This window comes from Rhipicephalus microplus, chromosome 2, assembly GCF_043290135.1.
Source record: "Rhipicephalus microplus isolate Deutch F79 chromosome 2, USDA_Rmic, whole genome shotgun sequence".
Lineage (NCBI taxonomy): Eukaryota > Metazoa > Arthropoda > Arachnida > Ixodida > Ixodidae > Rhipicephalus > Rhipicephalus microplus.
In genome coordinates, this window is record NC_134701.1 from 239842212 (window position 1) to 239862621 (window position 20410).

Here is a 20410-nt window from a genome sequence, read left to right on the forward strand (position 1 = left end):
CCATCTTACGGTTGGAATGGCTTAACTCGTGCGCAAAAATTTCCTCTCCAGCAATTTTTTTTAAACCTTCTTGAACGCCACGTACAGAGGGTGCATAGAAAGTTCGAAAATATTTCACGCGAGTAATAGCTCGTGGTATGAAAAGTAAGCACTAAGTGGTTGAAGAATGCAATATGGACAGGCTATCGCTATTGCGTTCAACTCTTAAAATTAAAGCTTAAGCTCCCCCCTCGCCCCCTTTTTTCATACTCCTCTCTTTATAGTCTCTAAATATACTCGAAGTTGAACCCTCAAACTCACCGCACCACAGCCATCGAGCCGCCATGGTGCATGAGTGTCAGCGTCAAAACCTACACTTCGGGACTCGAATTGAGGCACTCGGAACTTGAATGTTTACCGAAGTTGTCTTGAACTATCATAAAGTCTTTCTGGAGCCTGGAAATTCCATGAAAATGATGGGAACGAACAGACGTCAACGCTATGTGAGAGTTACGTATAAGCATTTGTTTAAAGAACATTTATTACGCCTCAGGGGTACTTTACAACCGCACTCCTCCGTCCCCCCCTTTCTTTTCCCCGAATTCTTTTTTCTCTTTTTTTGAACCCCCTTCTGTTTTATTTTTAAATACTGAAAAGTTATTCAGCCGAAAACTAAGGCTTGTAGACGGAAACAAAGAACAAATTAGGATGTGACGAGACGTGAAAACTTCTATAGTTCCTCACCAAAAACAAAACATGAAAAAACGAAAGCAAAATGCATGATAGGGTGCTTCAAGCAAATTTTATGATTAAGCACCTCTCCGGAGAAATTAGTCGTTGCCTTCATGTATTTAAATTGGCGTTAGACTGGATAAATAATTGCTCGCTGCTTTCTGCTTTTTTTGGTAATGTTATTGCCCTGTAGGAGTGAAGGAGGGGATAATTGGAAATAGGGAAAGAAGCAGAGTTTGAGAAACAAACGGCTTTAGAAGCTTTTCTTTGCATTCGCAACTCCTTTGCATTCTCCTTCTTCCACGGATTCATGGCGCCGAAGACGGGGGCAGGCATCGTACCTCGAAAATTATTTCAGCCACCATGCCTTCGCGTACGACTAATTCGTCCGTTCTCGCTTTCGACATGGCTAGTGCGCTGACACGGGCTGTGCAAGTTGGTCTTTCATGACATCGCCCCTTGTACAACCAACAGCAAAAGTTTGCGGGACCCAAAATGCTCCATAACGCCGAATTCCCACTTCGTCTGGTATAATTTCGAAATAAACGTAACATACTGCACTTACACATTCTGACCTATACAATCACCAGCCTGACTACAGGCATTAAGCACTGAAATAGCAGAAACTCGTATTGTTGTGAATTCAACGTCCCGCAAACTTTGCTGTTGATACAATATCGCAACCAGAAGTGCGTAACAGCACCATGGGTCTGTGTTGAAAACAAAGGGAATGGTACGTGTGGGCTAGGCGAAAAGGAGATATGCGCACACAACAGAAGCTCTGCTTCGTCTGTTTTATACCGGCGTGGTTTGATTGTGGCCCCTGCTGACATAGCAAGGATTGAATGTTCTCCCGTTCTCATGATATGTCTCCCTGTCTGCCGCGGAGGTTAAGTTTAGTGGTACCCGCCACTATGGTCCAATGGTTATGCTGATCGACTGCTGTCCCCAAAGTCGGGGGTTCAACTCCTGTCACGGCGGTCGCGTTTGTAGGTGGAGGTGAAATGCTAGAGGGCCGTGTTTTGTGAGATGTCTGTGCGCGCCAAAGAACATCAGATGGTCAGAATTCCCAGAGCACCCCGCAACAACGTGCTTCACAAATATATCATAATTTTGGCGCACGAAACACCATGATATTATCATCATGTGATCTGTCTCTATTTATTTATGTATTTATTTATTTTCTTATTTATTTATTTATTTATTTACGTTATGTACAGGTGGTGCAGAGGTGCATGCGCTCTATGGATGAATAAATTGCAGACTTAGGGGGTCACCAACAGTTAGTTCTCAAACAAAGCTGAATGTTATGCAACATCGTAAGCTATATATTATGTATAACTCCTAGTGCACAACGCTGAAGGAAATTTAGTATGATTATGATATATGGAGTTTAACGTCTCAAAACCGCCATATGAATATGAGAGACGCCGTAGTGGAGGGCTCCGGAAATTTTGTTGACCACCTTGGGTTCTTTACCGTGCGCCCAAATCTGAGCACACAGGCCTAGATCAATCCCGCCTCCATCGGAAATGCAGCCGCTGCAGCCGGAATTCGAACCCGCGAAAAGTGGGTCAGCAGCCGAGTACCTTAGCCACTAGATCACCATGGCGGGGCAAGAAATTTAGCACGCACGTCTATAATTGCTCAATGATTTTAGTTGAAAGCTAGCATGTGTTGTGTCGTTTGTGTCGTTTGAAACGTCATTTTCTTTGCGTGTGTGTTTTAAAGTTTCTTTTGCTCAGTTTGCATCGTTTTTTTTAAACCTTCCCCAATGTTTCTATCGGCGAAAATTGTCTTGCGTTAACATATGCGTTCGTAATTTCGTTGTCACTGTAGTAATGTTGCTGTGACACAACAGCAGCAACTTGGGAACCATATAAACAAACAACTCCAAGTGAATAAAAAAAATTTAGCCTTGTCCGTTTGTATTTTGCTGTAAGTGGAAAGAGAGCGCAGCGTCTGAGGACATTGTGTAGTGGTAGTCGCTTCTAGTAATCAATGTTCTAAGGACGAAACCTAATCTAGGAATAGCACCGAGATAGATGCGTATAGCGCAGTGGTGGACATTTCACTCTTGAGTGCCGGCCAAGCTTCTACAGCTTGTGTGCGAACAGAGGAACGCAATCTAACCTTAATCCACGTAATGTTCAAACTAATTTGCGCATTAACAAGACGCTGCCTTCTAATGTCTGATTAAATTTAGGGCATTCCAGACATAGCGGTAACGTTTGTCATCTTGTGCATTTATTTCCGCAATCTACTGCCTGGCAATTACTAACACCGAGATTTCTTATTATTCAAGGCTTTTTACTTAACCTCTTTTCGAGCCGTGAACACTTGAGACAAGGCGTCGTTACGTTAATGTTCCTTCGTTCTGAGCACGCTGCGCGTAATGAAATAAGCGGAGTTACATTAGCGAAGCTAGTTAGATTTTTGTTCCGTGCCGATTTATTTCCTTTGCACAGTAGTATCACCAATTTGTCACTGACAAACTAACAGAATACTGGCTGTCGAGCAGCGTATCCTGAATTCCGCTGATCGAGCTGCACGCAAGTGTGAAAGCAGCGGGTGAAGAGGAATTGAGACGAACCGTTCATTGAGGAACCTCGAATGCCGTTTTCAGTGAGAGCTGATTCATTCGCGAGACCACCATGATGATGAATGCCACTTTTTTATTTGCGCAATGTAGGAAAGACCACACCGTTTGTCGACATCGCGCAGTTTCCTACAATGTTTACCAGAGTGAACTGGGGTGCTGCGATCATTGAGCCAACATGCATGGGAGAGGTGTATTACATGGATTTGCTTAATCTTAGCGCTATAGTGGCTTCGCATGCCTTCGTGTCTTTGTTTATTGACGTGTTTTGGCTTTTGTTTCGGATAAAGGAATGCGTCGTTGTAAACATAGTTAGCCGATGTGAATTGGCGAGCCTAAAATAGTCAATGTCGTGGAATGGAACTACTCAAAATTTGCTGGACATCGTCTTGCAACAAAGCAGCTTCAGATTCCCATCTTGTGTGTCATTAGGAGACCACATGGTCTATATAACTGGGGCGGCGCTAGTCATTGCCTTCTGCGGGTCAGTATTTGGCTAACATCACTACTCTATGTACGCCCACGCTGCGCGGCTAGTGCGTGCAGCACCCTTAGGCTTACATCTTGATGTTGTTAAAAAGGCGCGATGCTAACACGGTCCCGAAGTCGCCAATGCTTCGAAACTCGCCGCCAAGGTCACCAGCCGTTTGGTAGCGTGTGTTTCTCAGCTCGCGACTGCTTCTACACAGAGCTGATAGACGAGCAGACAAGACGACTGTGTGTTATGTTAAGACGAGGTTTATGTACAGCAAAGAAACAGAGGCGTTACGAGTTCGGCACTGGAACCGACAGCTTAGGGACTCGAAGAGCCGAGATGTCTTTTCTCTGACGCATACGTCGGCTGCTCTCTGACGCATAGGTCAGCTCATTTTATAGGTACCGGGTGGACCTTTGGGTCACCAACGTCCAACCAGAAGCGCCGCTGGCCGTGATGTCAGAATCCCCCTATGGGGACCCGCCGCTGGGCTGCGTCATGAACATCAAATCTGGAGCTGCTGCGCTGGGTTGCACCCAAGGACGAGGTATATTGCCACGCATTGCGTAGGACTCGCCAGACTGAAAGGCGCCGATTGCCTCATCGGGCGCATGGGCCGAGGGAGCTCGCTGTGCGTTGCGTAAGATGGAGCGGCGCTGCCGCTTGATGAAGTCGTTGAGTTGATCGCGTCAAGTGGGCTCTATCACTGGCCTTGATACAGATTGCCTTTGCAGTGACTTTGACGTTCGGTGTAGACTCCCAGGCGTAACAGCACCCCCACCGCCAAACAATGCGCTGGAAAGACGAGCTGCTTCCACGTGGCTCGGATGTCGGGCGCGCTCGTTAGCCAGGTCCCTCGAGGTTTGCCTCCAGGGCCATGGGGAGAATGTAGCTCTAGACTCAGTCCCATGAACACATCCCATTCTTGAGGACGGATCCCAGATCCACTGGCTAGTCGCCACAACTTGTCGGCCAGATTCGCTCGTACGATTTTTGGTCTCAGCACTTGTCGATGGTTCTGCATCTTGTCAAGAACGGTTCGACAACAGACAACACACGACACAAGCAAGTGCCCTCGGTTACCCGACAGAACACCAGACAAATTATAGTACAACATGTACCTAGCTACGTGCCTATCGGAATTTCGTTCCCTCTACATCAATAGACATATGTGGGACACAAGACTCCTAAAATGAGAACTCAAATTTTTACACGTACAACAACGTAATGAAATAGAATACAACATAAAGTTGGCCCCTAGAGATCATTCTGGACGAGAGCGCTCAGCTAAGGCCGTGTTGAGGACAAAAATTTGCCCCGACTTGCTAGCGAAAGAGCGAAAGGTAGAGAAGGTACTAACTAAAATGCACGGCTAAATACGTTTGCATTAGCGTTTAGCTTTCTTTTTTTTTTTTTGTAGCGAACGTCAAAGTTGCACTGTTGGAATATTATGCTGTACCTCTGTAACCGGCCACTTTTAGGCGATGATACCCGTTCGGTACCAAGTACTGCTCATACTTGCGACGTTGCACATCTGTGTAACTACAATATAGGAGTCCTGATTTCTCATAAAAAGAAACATTATTTTTCTTGGTTCCCAACTTTACGCTTTCCATTAGCGCTTTAATTGAGAGCTCCTCACGCTGCTCTCGAATGAGCGTTTCTCAATCAACCCTCGACAGCTCACTCCAACTTTCCACTACAGGCGAGAATGTTGCACCCCTCTCGCTCTGACTCAATGGCGCCGTGTCGTATCCTCCGCTGACAGAGACCGTGCCAGTCGCTTCGGCGATGGGTCACTCGAATTACTGCTCAAATGAATCACACAGAGAATTTTCTGTCTGAGGTTCCGTCGACTCGCCGCCAAGATCACATAGATCAGCAGATTTTGCAGGTGGTGTTTCACCACATTGAACAAGATCAAGTTCCAGCGAAAGCTTCCGCGCTGGCGATCGCGTGAGGGCCATGTACGCTAAGTTGGAGAAAAACGATTTACCCTGCTCTTTGTGTAGCTGCTCGGGGTTATTGGAAAAAAGATAAGGAAAACGATCGGGAAGCACGGCAGATACAGTCGCTTCGGTGCGAAGCTTACCAAACGGGCCTTGAATGACAACCGTATACTGATTGGTAAGCAAGCACTCTGCTTCTCGATGACTTGCCTGATCCACGCGCATTCTCCTCTAAAGTCGTCCGGAGACACAAATCAAGGATGAACAACGTCCATTGTTGCCGCTGAGTCTCGAAGTGTTCGACACGTTTTCCCATTCACACCGATTTCTTGGAGATATGGCTCCAACAGCCGCATGTTCTTTTCCGAATCTCGGATTGTTTGGAAAGAAAACTTTTGCTTACAGTTTCTCGCGATGTGCCCTTCCCTTTCGCAGTTGTAGCAGATTAGCGGCTTCCGTGATTCAAACGGCCGTGTGGTATCAGTGCGTTGTTTAGGAACCTCACTCGATTTCTCCGCTTCCGTTTGCCCTTCCCCTATAGTATCCTTCGTAAGAGACGGGTCCTTCTTGAAATTACGGGACGGAGCGGGTTTCCGTTGATCAGATTTCTTTGAAAAGACCTCTTTCCTTTCATCCTTTTCAACGCGCACTGCCCTGCTATGCAACTCTTGGCGAGTAGAATACTCCTCAGCTAAGTCTGCTGCCTTGTTTAGCTGTACTTCAACAAGTTTGTCCTCCAGCCAAAGCTTCACATCCTACTCAATGCAGCGGTAGAATTGCTCCAATGCAATGCATTCTACCACTTTATCGTGGCCGTCATAAGCACCTTCACCCTAGAGCCATTCGATGAAGTCGGCTCTAAGACTAAACGCGAAGTCAACGTGTGACTCATTCCCCAATTTAGCATACCGGAACCTTTGCCGGAAAGCCTCGGGTGACAACTTAGAACGTCTCAAAATCACTTCCTTAACTTCGTCACAACTCTCAAACGCTTCCTTCGACAAGCACGTTATCACGTCGGACACTTCGCCGGGAAGAAGAGCTAACAGGTTCTGCGCCCAAGGAGACCGCCCCAGGGCATTTCGCTTACAGACGTGTTCGAACTTGAGGTACTTCGCCATGTCCTCACCTACTACGAACGGCGGCAGTTGGTCGCTTATTCTCGGACCGCTGACCTGAACTGTCGCAGAAGCTACGCTAGGCGCCTGCGAACACTGTAGAATTACCAATTCTATTCGTTTCAACTCAAGGCGCTCATGTCTCTCGGCCTCCTCATGGCGTTCTCGCCTTTCAGCTTCTTCACGTTCGCGAATTTCTACTTCTCGCCTTTCAGCCTCACTGTGGCATGTTTTGATATCCAACCAGGCGTCATCGACTTCCTCAGCCGACACTCCTTCATCCTTCATGATCTCAAGGATCGCTTGCTTTCGTTTCGCACGGCCCAAAGTAAGGCCGAGTTCCTTACAAATTTCGATGAGTTCCTTCATTTTAAGGTTCTCTATCGTTCACAGTAGCCTCTTGCTGTTTGCCCCTGATAAAAATCTACTTGCCATACCGACTATAAGTCTACTAGCAAGACGCGCAAGCAATTTTTAACACTGCCGTTTTTACACCCTCCGCATAACCTTTGGTTTCAAAGCGCTCCGACTTGTCTTGAAACGATCAAAGCTCACTCTAATGCTTCACACAGCGCTTCTCTAAACTACTATAACCTGTGCTAGAGTAGTCTGGTGAACGGAGGGGAAAACATCAGGCACTCACCGCATCGATGTTGCTGACGCCGGCCGATCCCGCAGCTGCTATTCACTGTTACGAAGCCCGCCGCCGACGAGGTTACGAAGGGTGCCACGAAACTCGCAGCTTACAAGGACATCTGGCGCGCCGACAGCGAGAAGGCTCGAAGCAACGAGATGTTTTCTCTCTGACGCATACGCCGCCTGCTCTCTGACGCACAGGTCAGCTCTTTTTATAGGCACCGGGTGGACCTTTGGATCACCAACGTCCAACCAGAAGCCCCGCTGGCCGTGATGTCAGAATTCTTTAATGGGGACCCGCCGCTTGGCTGCATAATGATAATCAAATCCGGAGCCGCTGCGCTGGGTTGCACCCAAAGACGAGTGATGTTGCCACGCATTGCGCAAGACTCGCCAGACTGGAAAGCACCGATTGCTTCATCAGGCTCGTGGGCTGAGGGAGCTCGCTGTGCGTTGCGTAAGAAAGACCAGTACCGCCTCTGGATGACGTCGTGTAGTTGATCGTGTCAGGCAGGCTAAATCGCTGGCCTTGACCAGATTGGCTTTGCAGAGGCATTGACGTTCGGTGTGGACTCCCAGGCGTAACAATGTATATGAAAAAAATCACAGCATATCCACGGAGTGCATGACGATGAGGGGGGTGAAGCACCCATTAGTCCGTCTGCGCTTCTGTCCGTCCATGCGTCCGTCTGTCCACGCGTGCATCCATCCATGCATCCATCCCTGTGTCCGTCCGTCCATCCATGCGTCCGTCCATCCATGCGTCCGTCTATCCATGGTCTGTCTGGGCGTTCGTCCCTGCGTCCATGCGTCCATCCGTGTGCCTGTCCAGCCGCTCATCCATCTAGTGAAAACTCGAAGTACCGCCATCTCGCATTTTTTATTATATGTTCGTCATATAGAAGTACCGCCATCCAGTCGACATTCCAAGGACTAAACGAGAAGTGTGCACGGCCGGACTAGAGGAGCGGCACGCGCGCTCTCTCTTATAGCCTGCGTTTCGTGTCTAGTTCCCACCTTTCATCGCCGCTAGTACATAGCACGACGACCCGACCCTCGCTAAACCTGGCTAAAACCAAGGAGGTTACTCAATAAACAACTGTATCAGGCCAGTTGGTAAACATCCGTCTTGGTAGGAAGCGCAGCAACTATTACACGGAACGCCTAACGCAAACGCTTAACTTCAACTTGAGGTCAAGGAGGTTACACCCATCGAGTTTAACGTGGCAACTTTTTGTCAAATTGTTGTCAAAGTGTGGCCTTCGGTTCCTCTTTTTCTTTTTGTGGGGGCGAAGCTCCCAATATTGTCGTGCGCCCACGCTGTATGTCGTCGTCGTAGTAGTAGTAGTAGGTAGCCACCTCCACGGCCGGACTAGGAGAGCGGCACGTGCACCCCCTTTTCAATTGAGGAGCAAACCCGCGTGCGTTATTCACACATAAAAATATGATTGTTTCTGATGAAATTACTTACAAAGACGAGCACTGCTGACTTAATCTCCATTAAAATTTGCCTTGCATTTGATCCTTACTAAAAAAAAACTAGTATCAGAAGGGCGCACTTTGAGCACTATCTGACCAGAAAGGGTTGCCACGTTAAACTCGCAAGGCGTTACCTCCTTAGTTTTAGCAAGGTTTAGCGAGGGTTGGGTCACAGTGCCATGAATATAGTTAACTAGTGTGTGGCCATGAACTAGAGGTGGTGAAAGTTGGGAAGTAGACACGAAGCGCAAGCCGCAAAAAAGTGTGTGAGTGCCACCTTTCGTTTAGTATTTGGAATGTCCGCTGCATGGTGGTACTTCTATATGCTGAATATACGATGAAAAGATGCGAGATGGCTGTACTTGGAGTGTTCACTGGATGGATGGATGGATGGATGGATGGATGGATGGATGGACGGACGGACGGACGGATGGATGGACGGACGGACGGACGGACGGACGGACGGGTGGGTGGGTGCACGAACGTACGGATGGATGGACACACGGACGGTCGCACAGAAGGACGCACAAATGGACGGAAGCAAGAATGAATGGACGGACGGACACTTCGCCTCCTCATCATGCACTACGTGGATATGCTGTGATTTCTTTAATAAGCATCAAATTCAAGGCAAATTTTATTGGAGATCAAGTCCCCGATACTCGTCTCTGTAAGTTATTTCATCAGAAACATCTATATTTTTTATTTATGATTAACGTACGCGGATTTCCTCATCAATTCAAAAGAATACCCGCGTGCCGCTCCTCTAGTCCGGCCGTGGAAGTGGCTACCTACTACTACTACTACTACCACCACCACTACTACTACATACATACATTGCGGGCGCACGACCCACGGCGTACGGAGCTTTGTCCCTAAAAGACAAGGTTGATTACGTGGAGGCGCACAATATAAAGGTGATGTTCAGGCACCTTATGCGCCGTTCTTGTGTGTTCTCCATACAGCATACAAATGACGAGATTTCAACCCATGCAAGCTGTCGCATCGTCACAATGAGCATCCCGAGATCGGAACCAACACCACCCTTCCGGCCTTCACCCGGTGGCCGCGTGGTATCAGTCGAAGCAGGCCTTTCAGGCGTACACAGACGCATCTGGCGCTTCAGACCTTTCAGCCGAACGCCCCGATGTGACTCTTGGCATTGAGGGGTGGCTCATTTTTTCCACACTGAAGCCTCAGCACACGAAAGTGTTCCATGTTGGGGTCCACGAAGACATCAGTGACCTTTTTCTGCGTGGAAATGAGGTATAAGTAATGAACACGACCAGATAGCAAAGAAAAAAAAAATCCGTCAGCGGGAATTGAACCCATGACAAATCCCAGGCCCGATATTCACTCACGGTCGCTTTTTTTAGTTAAAGAAACTGTGCCATGGTCTCACATTGTGGAGGTTTTACAAACACCTTTTATATCTCACACTTTCCTCTCACAGAACTCTTTGTCGGTGGGATGGTGCCACTATCTGCGAAGGGTAAAGTAAACTAATGCATTAGGACCGTGGCCTCCGCGATTAGCTTCGTGCCGGTGCAACGAGTCTGTCGCCATCTGCCGTGTTGCCAACAGAAGTGCAACTTTGTCAACGCCTCAATACACCGCGAGGCGGCGACTTCAGCCCAAGTCTCAGCCTAGCTCATAGCATCCATGCATATCAAAAATAGCTCTGGTACGCGCGCCAGCCTCGTTTGAATGAAACACCACTTTCCCCGCTTACGCTTGCCCCGAGAAAAGTCAGTCGTTATGGACGCGGAAGTTAGGGTTAATCGGTGTATTCATGTGGGAGGTAGTGGCCAATCATGCTATGGTGAGGGAGTGCATTAGCGGCTTTGGTCACCAGTAAGGGCGCACACCAGGCCTTATTTTAGGGCCGAAACACCTTACGGTCGCGGCTTGTCCCCGCATCACCATAATCAGCCCCTACTACTCTGAGCACTCACAGAGGTGCAGCTGCGCTCTCGCTTCTAGTTTCAATGGAAACCACTAGATGGTTCTGCAGTGCTTGCTCCACTCAGCGCGAGCTTTAGTTTGATGGGAGGCCGCAAGAGGGCCAGAATTGCAAACCGCGCTCGCTGTCGGCGCGCTTCGATAGTATGAATCAAGACAAGGTCGGCGGAGTGGAGGGCTCGCCAAGCAGCCGCAGTCCGGGCTCGCGGTCAAGCTCACCTAGAGATTAAGGCTGGAGGCCAGCGTCCTCCACCACCACCACCACCACCACCACCTCCAGCCTTAAGATGCTGAGACGCTGAGATGAGAGCTCGCGAAGCTTAAGCGAAACGGGCTCGTCGACAAGCGGACCCGGAGGTGGTGAGGGCCTGCGTAGCAAAATCTAAACGAAAGCGCTTCACCTCGCTACCATATACGGCGATGAATAATAATAAAAAAAATCGCCAGGCCTACGCAGCTCGCGAACCACATTCACAGAGAAAGCTGGAAAAGCGGCCTTTCAAAGTATTTTTAAACAGCATTCGTGCAACTGCTACAAGAACGCTTGCAAGGTATACCCACTTCGCCATAAACCATCATAATTCTTGTGTACTAGGGAAGGCATCAACTATGCCATCGTTCGCCATTCTTCGGAGAAGCGTGGTATCCGCTACACACTTGCAAGGAATTTCGCGCATTTTTTTAATGTTGTGGCTGACGACGATGAAGACTGATTATGTCCTTTTGACGACCCACTCGTCACACAACTCGCATTTTGTGACGGCTGGTTGAACCTTTCCTGTTCTAAAACACTTTGTTACTATACTAACGCGATTCCTTTCCCGACATCAAGCCTGCCTAAGACTAGTTTGCTACGGCTTTCTAAGCTCCGGCGTGGCTTTGTGGTAGAATAGTGGGCTGGCTTGCAGTAGACGCTGTTTCAAATCCTATGATATCCTTTGTTTTTTTTTTACTCAGTTTTTCTTATTTACTCCTATTTTCTTATTAGTTCAAAAGTGGAGAGCCCGGTACGCATGCTCGATGACGACTCTATTGTCCGACGCAACCGGAGATATTAGACCCCAGCGACATATAATTCACGCTTTTTTCATGCTAATTTTACGAACAACTGTATAAGAATGCTTGCACTACAGCACCTGGCGTTCCCAAGCATATTCATATTTGATAATTTCACTCAAAACATTCGATCATTTGTAACGTAGCTAACGCTACATTGCAAACGTTCGAAGCATTGGCTGACGGCATTTGGTTGATCTTCAACGTCAATGTTTTTCAAACTACATAGAGTGCAGATGCTTTGAATCTCATTATTGCTCTAGTCGCCTCGCGTGGCCTGCCTTAATACAAAAAAAAATGTTCACATAGTAGAGTAACGCGATAAATAAAGGGTGCTGTATGTGAAAGAGAAGAGTCTAGTCGACCGTAAGATCGGCAGAGACACGCATATGCAAGTACCAGTTCACTCTCATCTGAGCGACGTTATGCTCACGCCCTCGTTCAGTGCCGCTGAAAAAAAAAGCGCTGAGGAAGAAAGTGCTGGCGAAATCATGACATTTTAAGTGAAGACACCTCATTAGCCTCCATAAGAGGGCCATGGACTGGGGGAAAAAGCTCGGCGAGCTCTCCCCGTTGCCGACGTGGCTCGTCACAGGTGCTGCACGAATAAATTAACTGAAGTTAGGCCCTCCCGCGATGCTAAGCCCTCCGGCTAGTGCCAGCGCGAAGCGTCGGAGCACCGGTGCTTCCCAACCTCTCCACAGGAGTCTGCGCTCTCTCTTTCTCGGTAAGTCGTGCTGCGTCCTAAGCTCCTTTTTTTTCCACTAGCCGTTTTCCACCGCCATGAAGTTCACTTCTGTCCCTGCGTTTCGACCGCCTTTCCTTCCCACATCTTAGCACTTCTCTGCATATAAAACCGTCTAAGGGAGCCACGTCACTTTTTTTTGTTTTTTTTTCCTCTGCCTACCTTGTGTATGCCATTCGTGGGACACCTGCATTAGCGTGTGGTCGCCTTTTCATTAGAGTCGATTACTAAGTCAAATTTTTGGTCCGTGCATACGCCGTAGATGCTTTCTTTTGTAGTTCTCTGTCAGGGCTTATAATCTGCTTAAAATTCAACCTCACATGATTTACTACCTTTTTTTCTTGTTTCATTCTCTGTCCTGTATCGCTTTACACCTTATATTCTGAACTCAGCTAGTCTGTAAACGCATTTAAAAACCGATTACAAGACATATATTACAAGGGTTTTTGTTCTGTGTGTCCGTTCACTGGCCGGGAAACTTTCTGTCCTAATTTAAGTGTATGTACTCATCAGTGATCTTCGCATGTCCTTTTTTATTACTTGTTCAGACAAGGGCCCAATTAATCGGAAATTGAGGGGCAAACTGCAGTTGCCGAATAATTCCTTAATATTGGTCAGCTGCCAGCACGTAAAGAGGTCCCTTGTTACGTTACGCCAGCAGGCAGATAGGACTCGCCGCTAAGACTGCGATCGAACCTAACACTTCCAGGTTTAAAATTTAAGTTATACCCACTTAAGTATTCGGGGGGTGGGGGGGGGGGGGGGGTTGACCACCGTTATGGCTCAAAAGACAGAGCATCAGAAGCGTAATTCAAAAGATGGAGATTTGGTCCCTGCACAATTTTTCATTTGGTCCACCTTACTTTCCTCACATTTGTCTCACAACTACTACAAATGTCATCCCTCATACTTTATTTAGCATTATGCTGTGTTTGTTCCCATTCGGAAGAAGTATTCTGGCACTTAAAGTCGATTGAGCACTCGCAATGGCGTGAATATTTCTAGGACGCCAGGGACGACTGCTAAGCAATGACAGACCTACGTAGAATTGATCAGTCCGCGCCCTCTCGGGCAAAGGAGGCCAGTTAAGCTTGACATGTGCGTGTCTCATCTTTCCTCCTTTCTTTCTTTCTTTCTTTCTTTCTTTATTTCTTGTCACTTTGCGCAATACCTCCTCCTAGCTTTTTCCTTCTTTCATGCCAAGAATTTGATCCACGTGCTCTGCAGCACGACACTTGACTTGCCATATGTACCAATAACGAGTAAACCTTGATACCCAGGCAACAGAGAAATATAACAAGTGGCCGAACACAGGAGAGCCTTCAATCTTGACAGAGCAAATTATTAGAACAACGGGGCCTACAAGTATATACGCACGTGACCGGCGTACCTCCGTACGCTCACCGGCACCGGATTTCATGGGCGCGACACTATCCCTGACATGTGTGAGCTATAAAAGACGCGATGAAAAAGAAACAAGCTATCGAACAGCATCAGTAAAATTATAGCTAGCAGTTCTCTGCTAGTCGGTGGTGTGAAAATACCGTATTTTAACTCACGCATGATTGCTCTCTGCAGTATCATTGCAGTCGAGAGCCTGGAGACTTGCACGCTCCACCCATCTTACAATTAGCCGTCACCTGGACCCCGAGAGTGAGTTCTTCACCTGCACTCCACAACCATTCCTCTAATCTAGAAGTACACTCTCCGTTCGTCCGCACACTGCTATACCATTGGTGGCGAGGCACAGCTGTGGGGCCAAGAGCTGGTAATAAGTAGAGCTCATTTATTGGGGAAAACTTGGTGTCGGGAATCAGATTGAGAAAGGGAGTGCGCTGTTTCCGCCAAAGGCCACCTATTCGAGATCTTTCATTCGTCGTCAAGGCTTTTACGGATTTTGTTTATTTACACATTTCGCGTATTGTAGCTCGACTTCGAGCGCACTAAATACTGCAATATTAGCGCTTGTCGATGTGCAAGTGCTTGCACGTTCCGATACGCTTGATGTGGATTAGGCTGGCCATCGAATGTCCTGTTCTAATTCATCTTTCTTGCGGCGCCCACTGTCCAGTTCAACAAGCTATATGCCTTGCAATAAAGTCGGAATGTTGGACAGTGGAATTAGCTAAAAAGCACAGTTGCAAGCCCAGTCGCTGTTTGTGAGACTTCTGTTTCGCTCTTTCGTGCCGTCTTCTTGACGGGTTAATGCTTTAGCGTCATGTACATTGCCCCAGTGTGGGCTTACAATGCGTGCAATGAAAATCCCCTCGTATATATGGGGGGATGGGCCAAAGTGAACTACGTCTATATTTTTACACGACAACATTCTCGTCTGCGTTACGATTCAGCAGCAGTTGTTTTATTGGCGAAACTCCTTACAACGTGGGTCACTCGTCCCGTTTCATCGTCGTAGTATCCCCCTCTCGTTTAGTTCTTCGAATGACCACTGGCTGGTGGTACTTGCACATGGTGAATATATGACGAAAAGATGCGAGATGGCAGCACTTGTAGTGTTCACTAGATGGACGGACGCACGAACGAACAGACGGACAGATGGATGCACGGACATACACATGGATGGACGGATTGACGCACAGACGCTTCGCCCCACTCATCATCATTCCCTCCGTGGATAAACTGTGATTTTTCTTTCATGTTGACGGTCAATAGCAACCGCACAAGAAACAAAGTGAGCGTAAGAAACAAGTGACTTTATTGTGGATCAGCTAGAACCCAGGCCTTCCATATGCGTTTTCTCAGGGCGACTTCCTTAGATCGCCGGACCACGCGGAGTTGTACGTCTGGTTCAAGGCTGGGCATCACAGCCCCGCATGCCCCACAGCGGATCAGTGTTAAAGACCACAGGTGGTAAAAAACGTGGCCAAATCTATTATTGCCCACCTGCACGAGCGTGTGTAGTGGATACAGGCACCGAACGTAATATCAGTGAGTCATTGCATTGCTAACAAGAAAAAATTTCTCTCTTCCTCCAACTCATCCAGTTTTACTTGTCCTCCTTCAAAGTAGGATAGCCTAGCGGGCTTAGGCTAGTCAGCCGACCCGTGGTGCGTTTCTTGTGTATCTTTCTCCTATGTGTTTTGCAATCAATACATCTTCCTCTCAATAGGTTGTACCCACTTACCCTCACGATACTAGGCTACTGTGTGCATCGGAAGAGCAGGGCCACTCAAGCTGTTCTCACAGCATTTGCCTGTCCTTCTCGCGTCTTTTTCATATTAAGGAGTAAAACCTTTATCTGAACTTCAATCCTTTTATCTCTCTATTTTTCAACTGCTTAACATTCACCTTCAACATTTACAGCGTGAAGTGACAACACAGAGTATAAGACACACACTGCACGTGGAGTGCTGTTTAATTTTTTTTGGTGGCATTCACACATTGTCGACTAAGCGAAATAGTGAGAATGCAGTAAACTGTTTGTCTATTTGGTCATTTATTTATTTATTTGTTTATTTATGTTTGGTAAATAAATTAATTTATAGGTTGGTAGCTAGCAAGCTAGAGCGACCATACGCTTTCAGATTCGCTATGCAGGCCGTCCTTCGAAGAGTTTAGCTCGGCCGTGGCCATGTTGACGGACCGTATCACTCAAGTAGACATGTGGGGACTGTTTCGTTTTATGCACGTTAGCACTTAGCCGGAAATACGACACATCGCATCTCGTTCCGCGAACCTTCGTTCATACTGCTCACACTTTCACACTCGGCTGCTCAATAGCCGTCCAGCGAACGAGAAGAAAGGAGGAGGGGGGCATATTGACTCCGCCTAAAAACCATTCCTGCACAACACACACACACACACACACACACACACACACACACACACACACACACACACACACACACACACACACACACACACACACACACACACACACACACACACACACACACACACACACACACGTGCGGACACACTCGTAGATACACATACAAAGAACGAGGAAGCGACGCGACAATGTCCATACTTTTTCTTTCTCTTTTACTTCCGCTCCGCTGAGCGGACAGCGAGCGGAGACCGAGCGTGTACGAAAGGGAGGCGAAACGGCAAGGAAAGGCCAGACGTGGCTTCTTCTGGCGAACTTCCCCGCGCTGTCACCGATAGCCGGTCGGAGCGTTTGTTTTGATTACACGCTTAGACGCTCTTCGTATACCGTGTTGTCATTCGGAACGGCCAATGCCTATCTCGGCGAACGCTTTCCGGAATGGACCACGTGGGGAACATCACGGAACCCTACACACCATCGTATTAATGGGCTACTGTTCTTGAACCTACTCTGTTCTTTTTTCTCATCGTAGAGCTATATATTTATATACAGACCTTCTATTTCTAAGCGTTTTCTGAGTGCCCATGAGATATTTCATTTATAGGTAGTTTGCCCAACTTTATCAGTTAACGTTTGTAGAATTTAACGTAATGATTTCTTACGCAATGGTACGTCTATTTTAGTCGTCGTTTATGCTTTGTACTGCGAAAATGACAGCTGTGATTAAAGGATCTCTGATGCCAGCTATGTAACGAAGGTACTTGCTGCGCCAATAAAGTGCAAAATAGTGTAACCATTCTGCGCGCTCTCTCTCCCTTTCTTTTATTTACCATCACGTAAGACTGAGCAAGTGAGTGATGGCAGCCTGTAAGTATAGAAGCTCCCGTCTCGAGTAGGTCATTTCACGTAATTTATTTGACTCCCGGCTCGTACAACTCTTCCTTTTTCTCGGGAGCATTTACGTGATCAAGCATTATATAAAATATAGAGGAGGAGCAAGACTAACAAGAAGAGAAAGAAGCTTTGGGGGGGATGATCTCACACCGAAAAATTGTCCTCTTCCCATCACCGTGCTTTAATACATCCGACGCTCCAAATACTTGCGGCTTTGCAAAAGCAGAAAAAACAGTTTCGACTAAAAACTGATCCCACTGTAAAAGAAACATGTGAAAGCCCTCCTCCGTGTGTGGGTTAGGAATGCGCTATTCTGTGGAATGCAAAACAGGCAGCACGAGCGTTTAATTACCTATAGGATGAAAGTACGCCGTCTCTGAGAGAGTGACTAATGCCCATTTCTCTCTCTCTCTCTCTTTGTCTTATTCTTAGGTGTGCTTCGTCCTGACGTTTACGGCATTAAAGCTCAAAGTTTTGAGAACCGCGTTGCGGTGAGCTGGATAGCGACTTAGTAATCTTATAATAATATTGCAATATTAATAATATTGTAACAATATTATGTAACAATATTATGTAATAATAGTATTATAATATTAGAATAATAGTAATAATCTAATATTGGCACATTTCAGAACTTTTTTTTTACTTTACGTTAACGTTTGTTGCAATTTTTACTTTATTTTTTTAGCCGCTTTTGTGGTAGCGCATAATGTGTCGTGGTCGCCTCAGGGGACGTTTAATGCACTACTTATTTTCGCTACAAAGTCACACCGTCATGGCGCTCTGAGCTTGTCACTGTCTAGAAAGGATACCCCGGTTGCTAGTGTAAGGGACATTTGTTATAGACAGAGTGCCCCGCCTGATATATATGTGAAGCAGCCAACTGAAAAGCAGTAACGCAGTGTCACACGTATTAGCCGCAGCATCACTTTTTCATGTTGTGCGTTGAATCCAGCCGATAACACCAGTTTTGACATTTTGAAAGCTGTCGAAAATCTCTGTGTATTCCACATTCTCTCAGACTACGTGCGAAAATTTCGCGTGTTATTTACAAAAAGAACTCCAGGCCATCCATGTCCTCCTTCACGCAGGAAATTGCCTCGTGTAAGTATTTTCATAGAATATTTAACGTTGCAACTTCGCAGGTAAGAGAGGGTACGTTAACCAGTTGTAGCGACGGGTGATGTCGAGTTGCTTGGGTTAGTGAAGAAGGGATTAGGTGGGATTAGTGGGAATTGTTAGATATTCAAGATGATATAACGCATGAGCAGAAACCTCAGCGTAAAATGTTTGAGGCTGCGCTGCTTCAAACAAACCTTTGCCATACTAAGTACTGGTGTGGCCGCAGATTACCAAAGTAATTTAATGACACTTACCATGCTGCTTGTAAGTGTAGGCCCTGCATTACGTATAGTATTCGGAGAACATGTATACCTGGTAGCGGTATTTTTTGAAGCAAAGAGATGCCGCTAATAAGTCGAGTTCAACCGATGATCAAGATTATACTTATAGTCGCACTTTCCTATGCCTTGATCGTAGAAGGCAGCCGTTTGTTATTTCAACCATTTGCGTGCACCGTTCTGCAGCTCCCTTTATTTTCAGGTAGTTGGAAACTGGAAGCTGTCATCCTTCCACTTAGTGCATGATCTATAAAGCAGTCACCTTGGATATGCGTTGATCCAGCGTTTGAATCCTCAGGCGTGACGAATTTTGAGTCATCTGCCAAGCAGTGCTTTTTCTGAATTCAAACGCCTTGCTTTGTAGATTTGTGCGCCAAACGGGTTGCGTGGAAGATTTTTTTTTTTTCATTTCATGAGAATTTCTTCGTATGGCGGGTTTCTACATAAACGATATATTCTTTTCTCGCCTTCAGCCCCCTAGTTTCTGCGTAGATATGTGCGTTTATTCAGTATGATTTATCGTTGACAGGAGGCGATTGCGTAGAAGAGAGGCTTATAAAAACCGTGTGCACCAGACCGATCACCTGGGGAAGCCGAAAAACTTGTCGCCGTATATCTTCTTTACGACTGTGTTTGGCTGATGCTCACAAGACCCTTTCAGTAAATGCGTTGTTCGTCGGAGTGGGGCTTCTCTTTCTTACGTATGTGAAGGTATAAGGTGTTGCAAATATTTTATCTGTTTGTGTTTCCCGTAAGCAAAAAAGTTGCCTGCTCTGCTTTGATTCGTGAAGCAGTAAATTGCCTTGCAAACAGTATAGAGGTTCGCGATATTATCACGTGTACATGTGAATGCCTACTTATTGGACATCAGAGTTGCCCATTTCTACTAGGTCAGTCTTCTATATGCTTAGGCATTCGGCTGCTGACATATGGGGTCATGACCGATTCGCGTGGTTAGCTCAAAACTCTTGTTTTCTTCTCGTGTTTTCTTTCTCGTTCAACAAGCCTCTATTTTTTTTAGATTCGCAGCACTCTATAATGGCCCAACCTGTGCTCGGTCCGTATATTTCACGTCGTCCATCAGATTCTATCACAATCAAGATCAAGTGGTCAATACAGCCCTAAAATCGGGCTAGCAATGCTTCAGAATAGCGCCAGAATAGTACGTGGTATAAAATAATATGAATTACAGAGATAACCAAATCCCTGGCAATGTTACGGAAAGATGAGGTCGACTCTGCGTCACGCAAGAGAGGGCATCACCACCTCGCCACGCACATGATAGATCGTTCCACCTATGCTTCTCCAATGCCACATTTGAAGGAGAAACAACCTGATGGGACTCGCTGCAAACGACACGCATATCAAATGCATTCACCAATCAAATCAAATCAAAAAAATATGGAACACGGTCCCCCTAGAGATTAAAACGGCACGTAATTTCAGCATGGCATGTAAATCATTTTTTCTGTGGAGTCAAGACATGTAAGCATGTGTGTGTGATTCGATTTTCATTGTATTTTTTAATAAGTGCCTATGTATAGAAACTAGCTGCAAGCTAATAAGTATGCATATCTGCAAGAAAAAATGTATTACTGT

The 20410-nt window shown here is 46.6% G+C and overlaps 1 protein-coding gene across 1 annotated transcript in view; it reads right to left on the minus strand.

The window, feature by feature from the left end:
* Window positions 1-10098: 10098 nt before the first annotated feature.
* Window positions 10099-20410, minus strand: part of LOC142794245 (uncharacterized) — an 89303-nt gene continuing 78991 nt past the window's right edge. Inside the window, exon 4 of the mRNA XM_075885873.1 lies at window positions 10099-10218. Coding sequence (XP_075741988.1) covers window positions 10099-10218 — 120 coding nt within the window. The remainder of the gene's footprint in view (window positions 10219-20410) is intronic.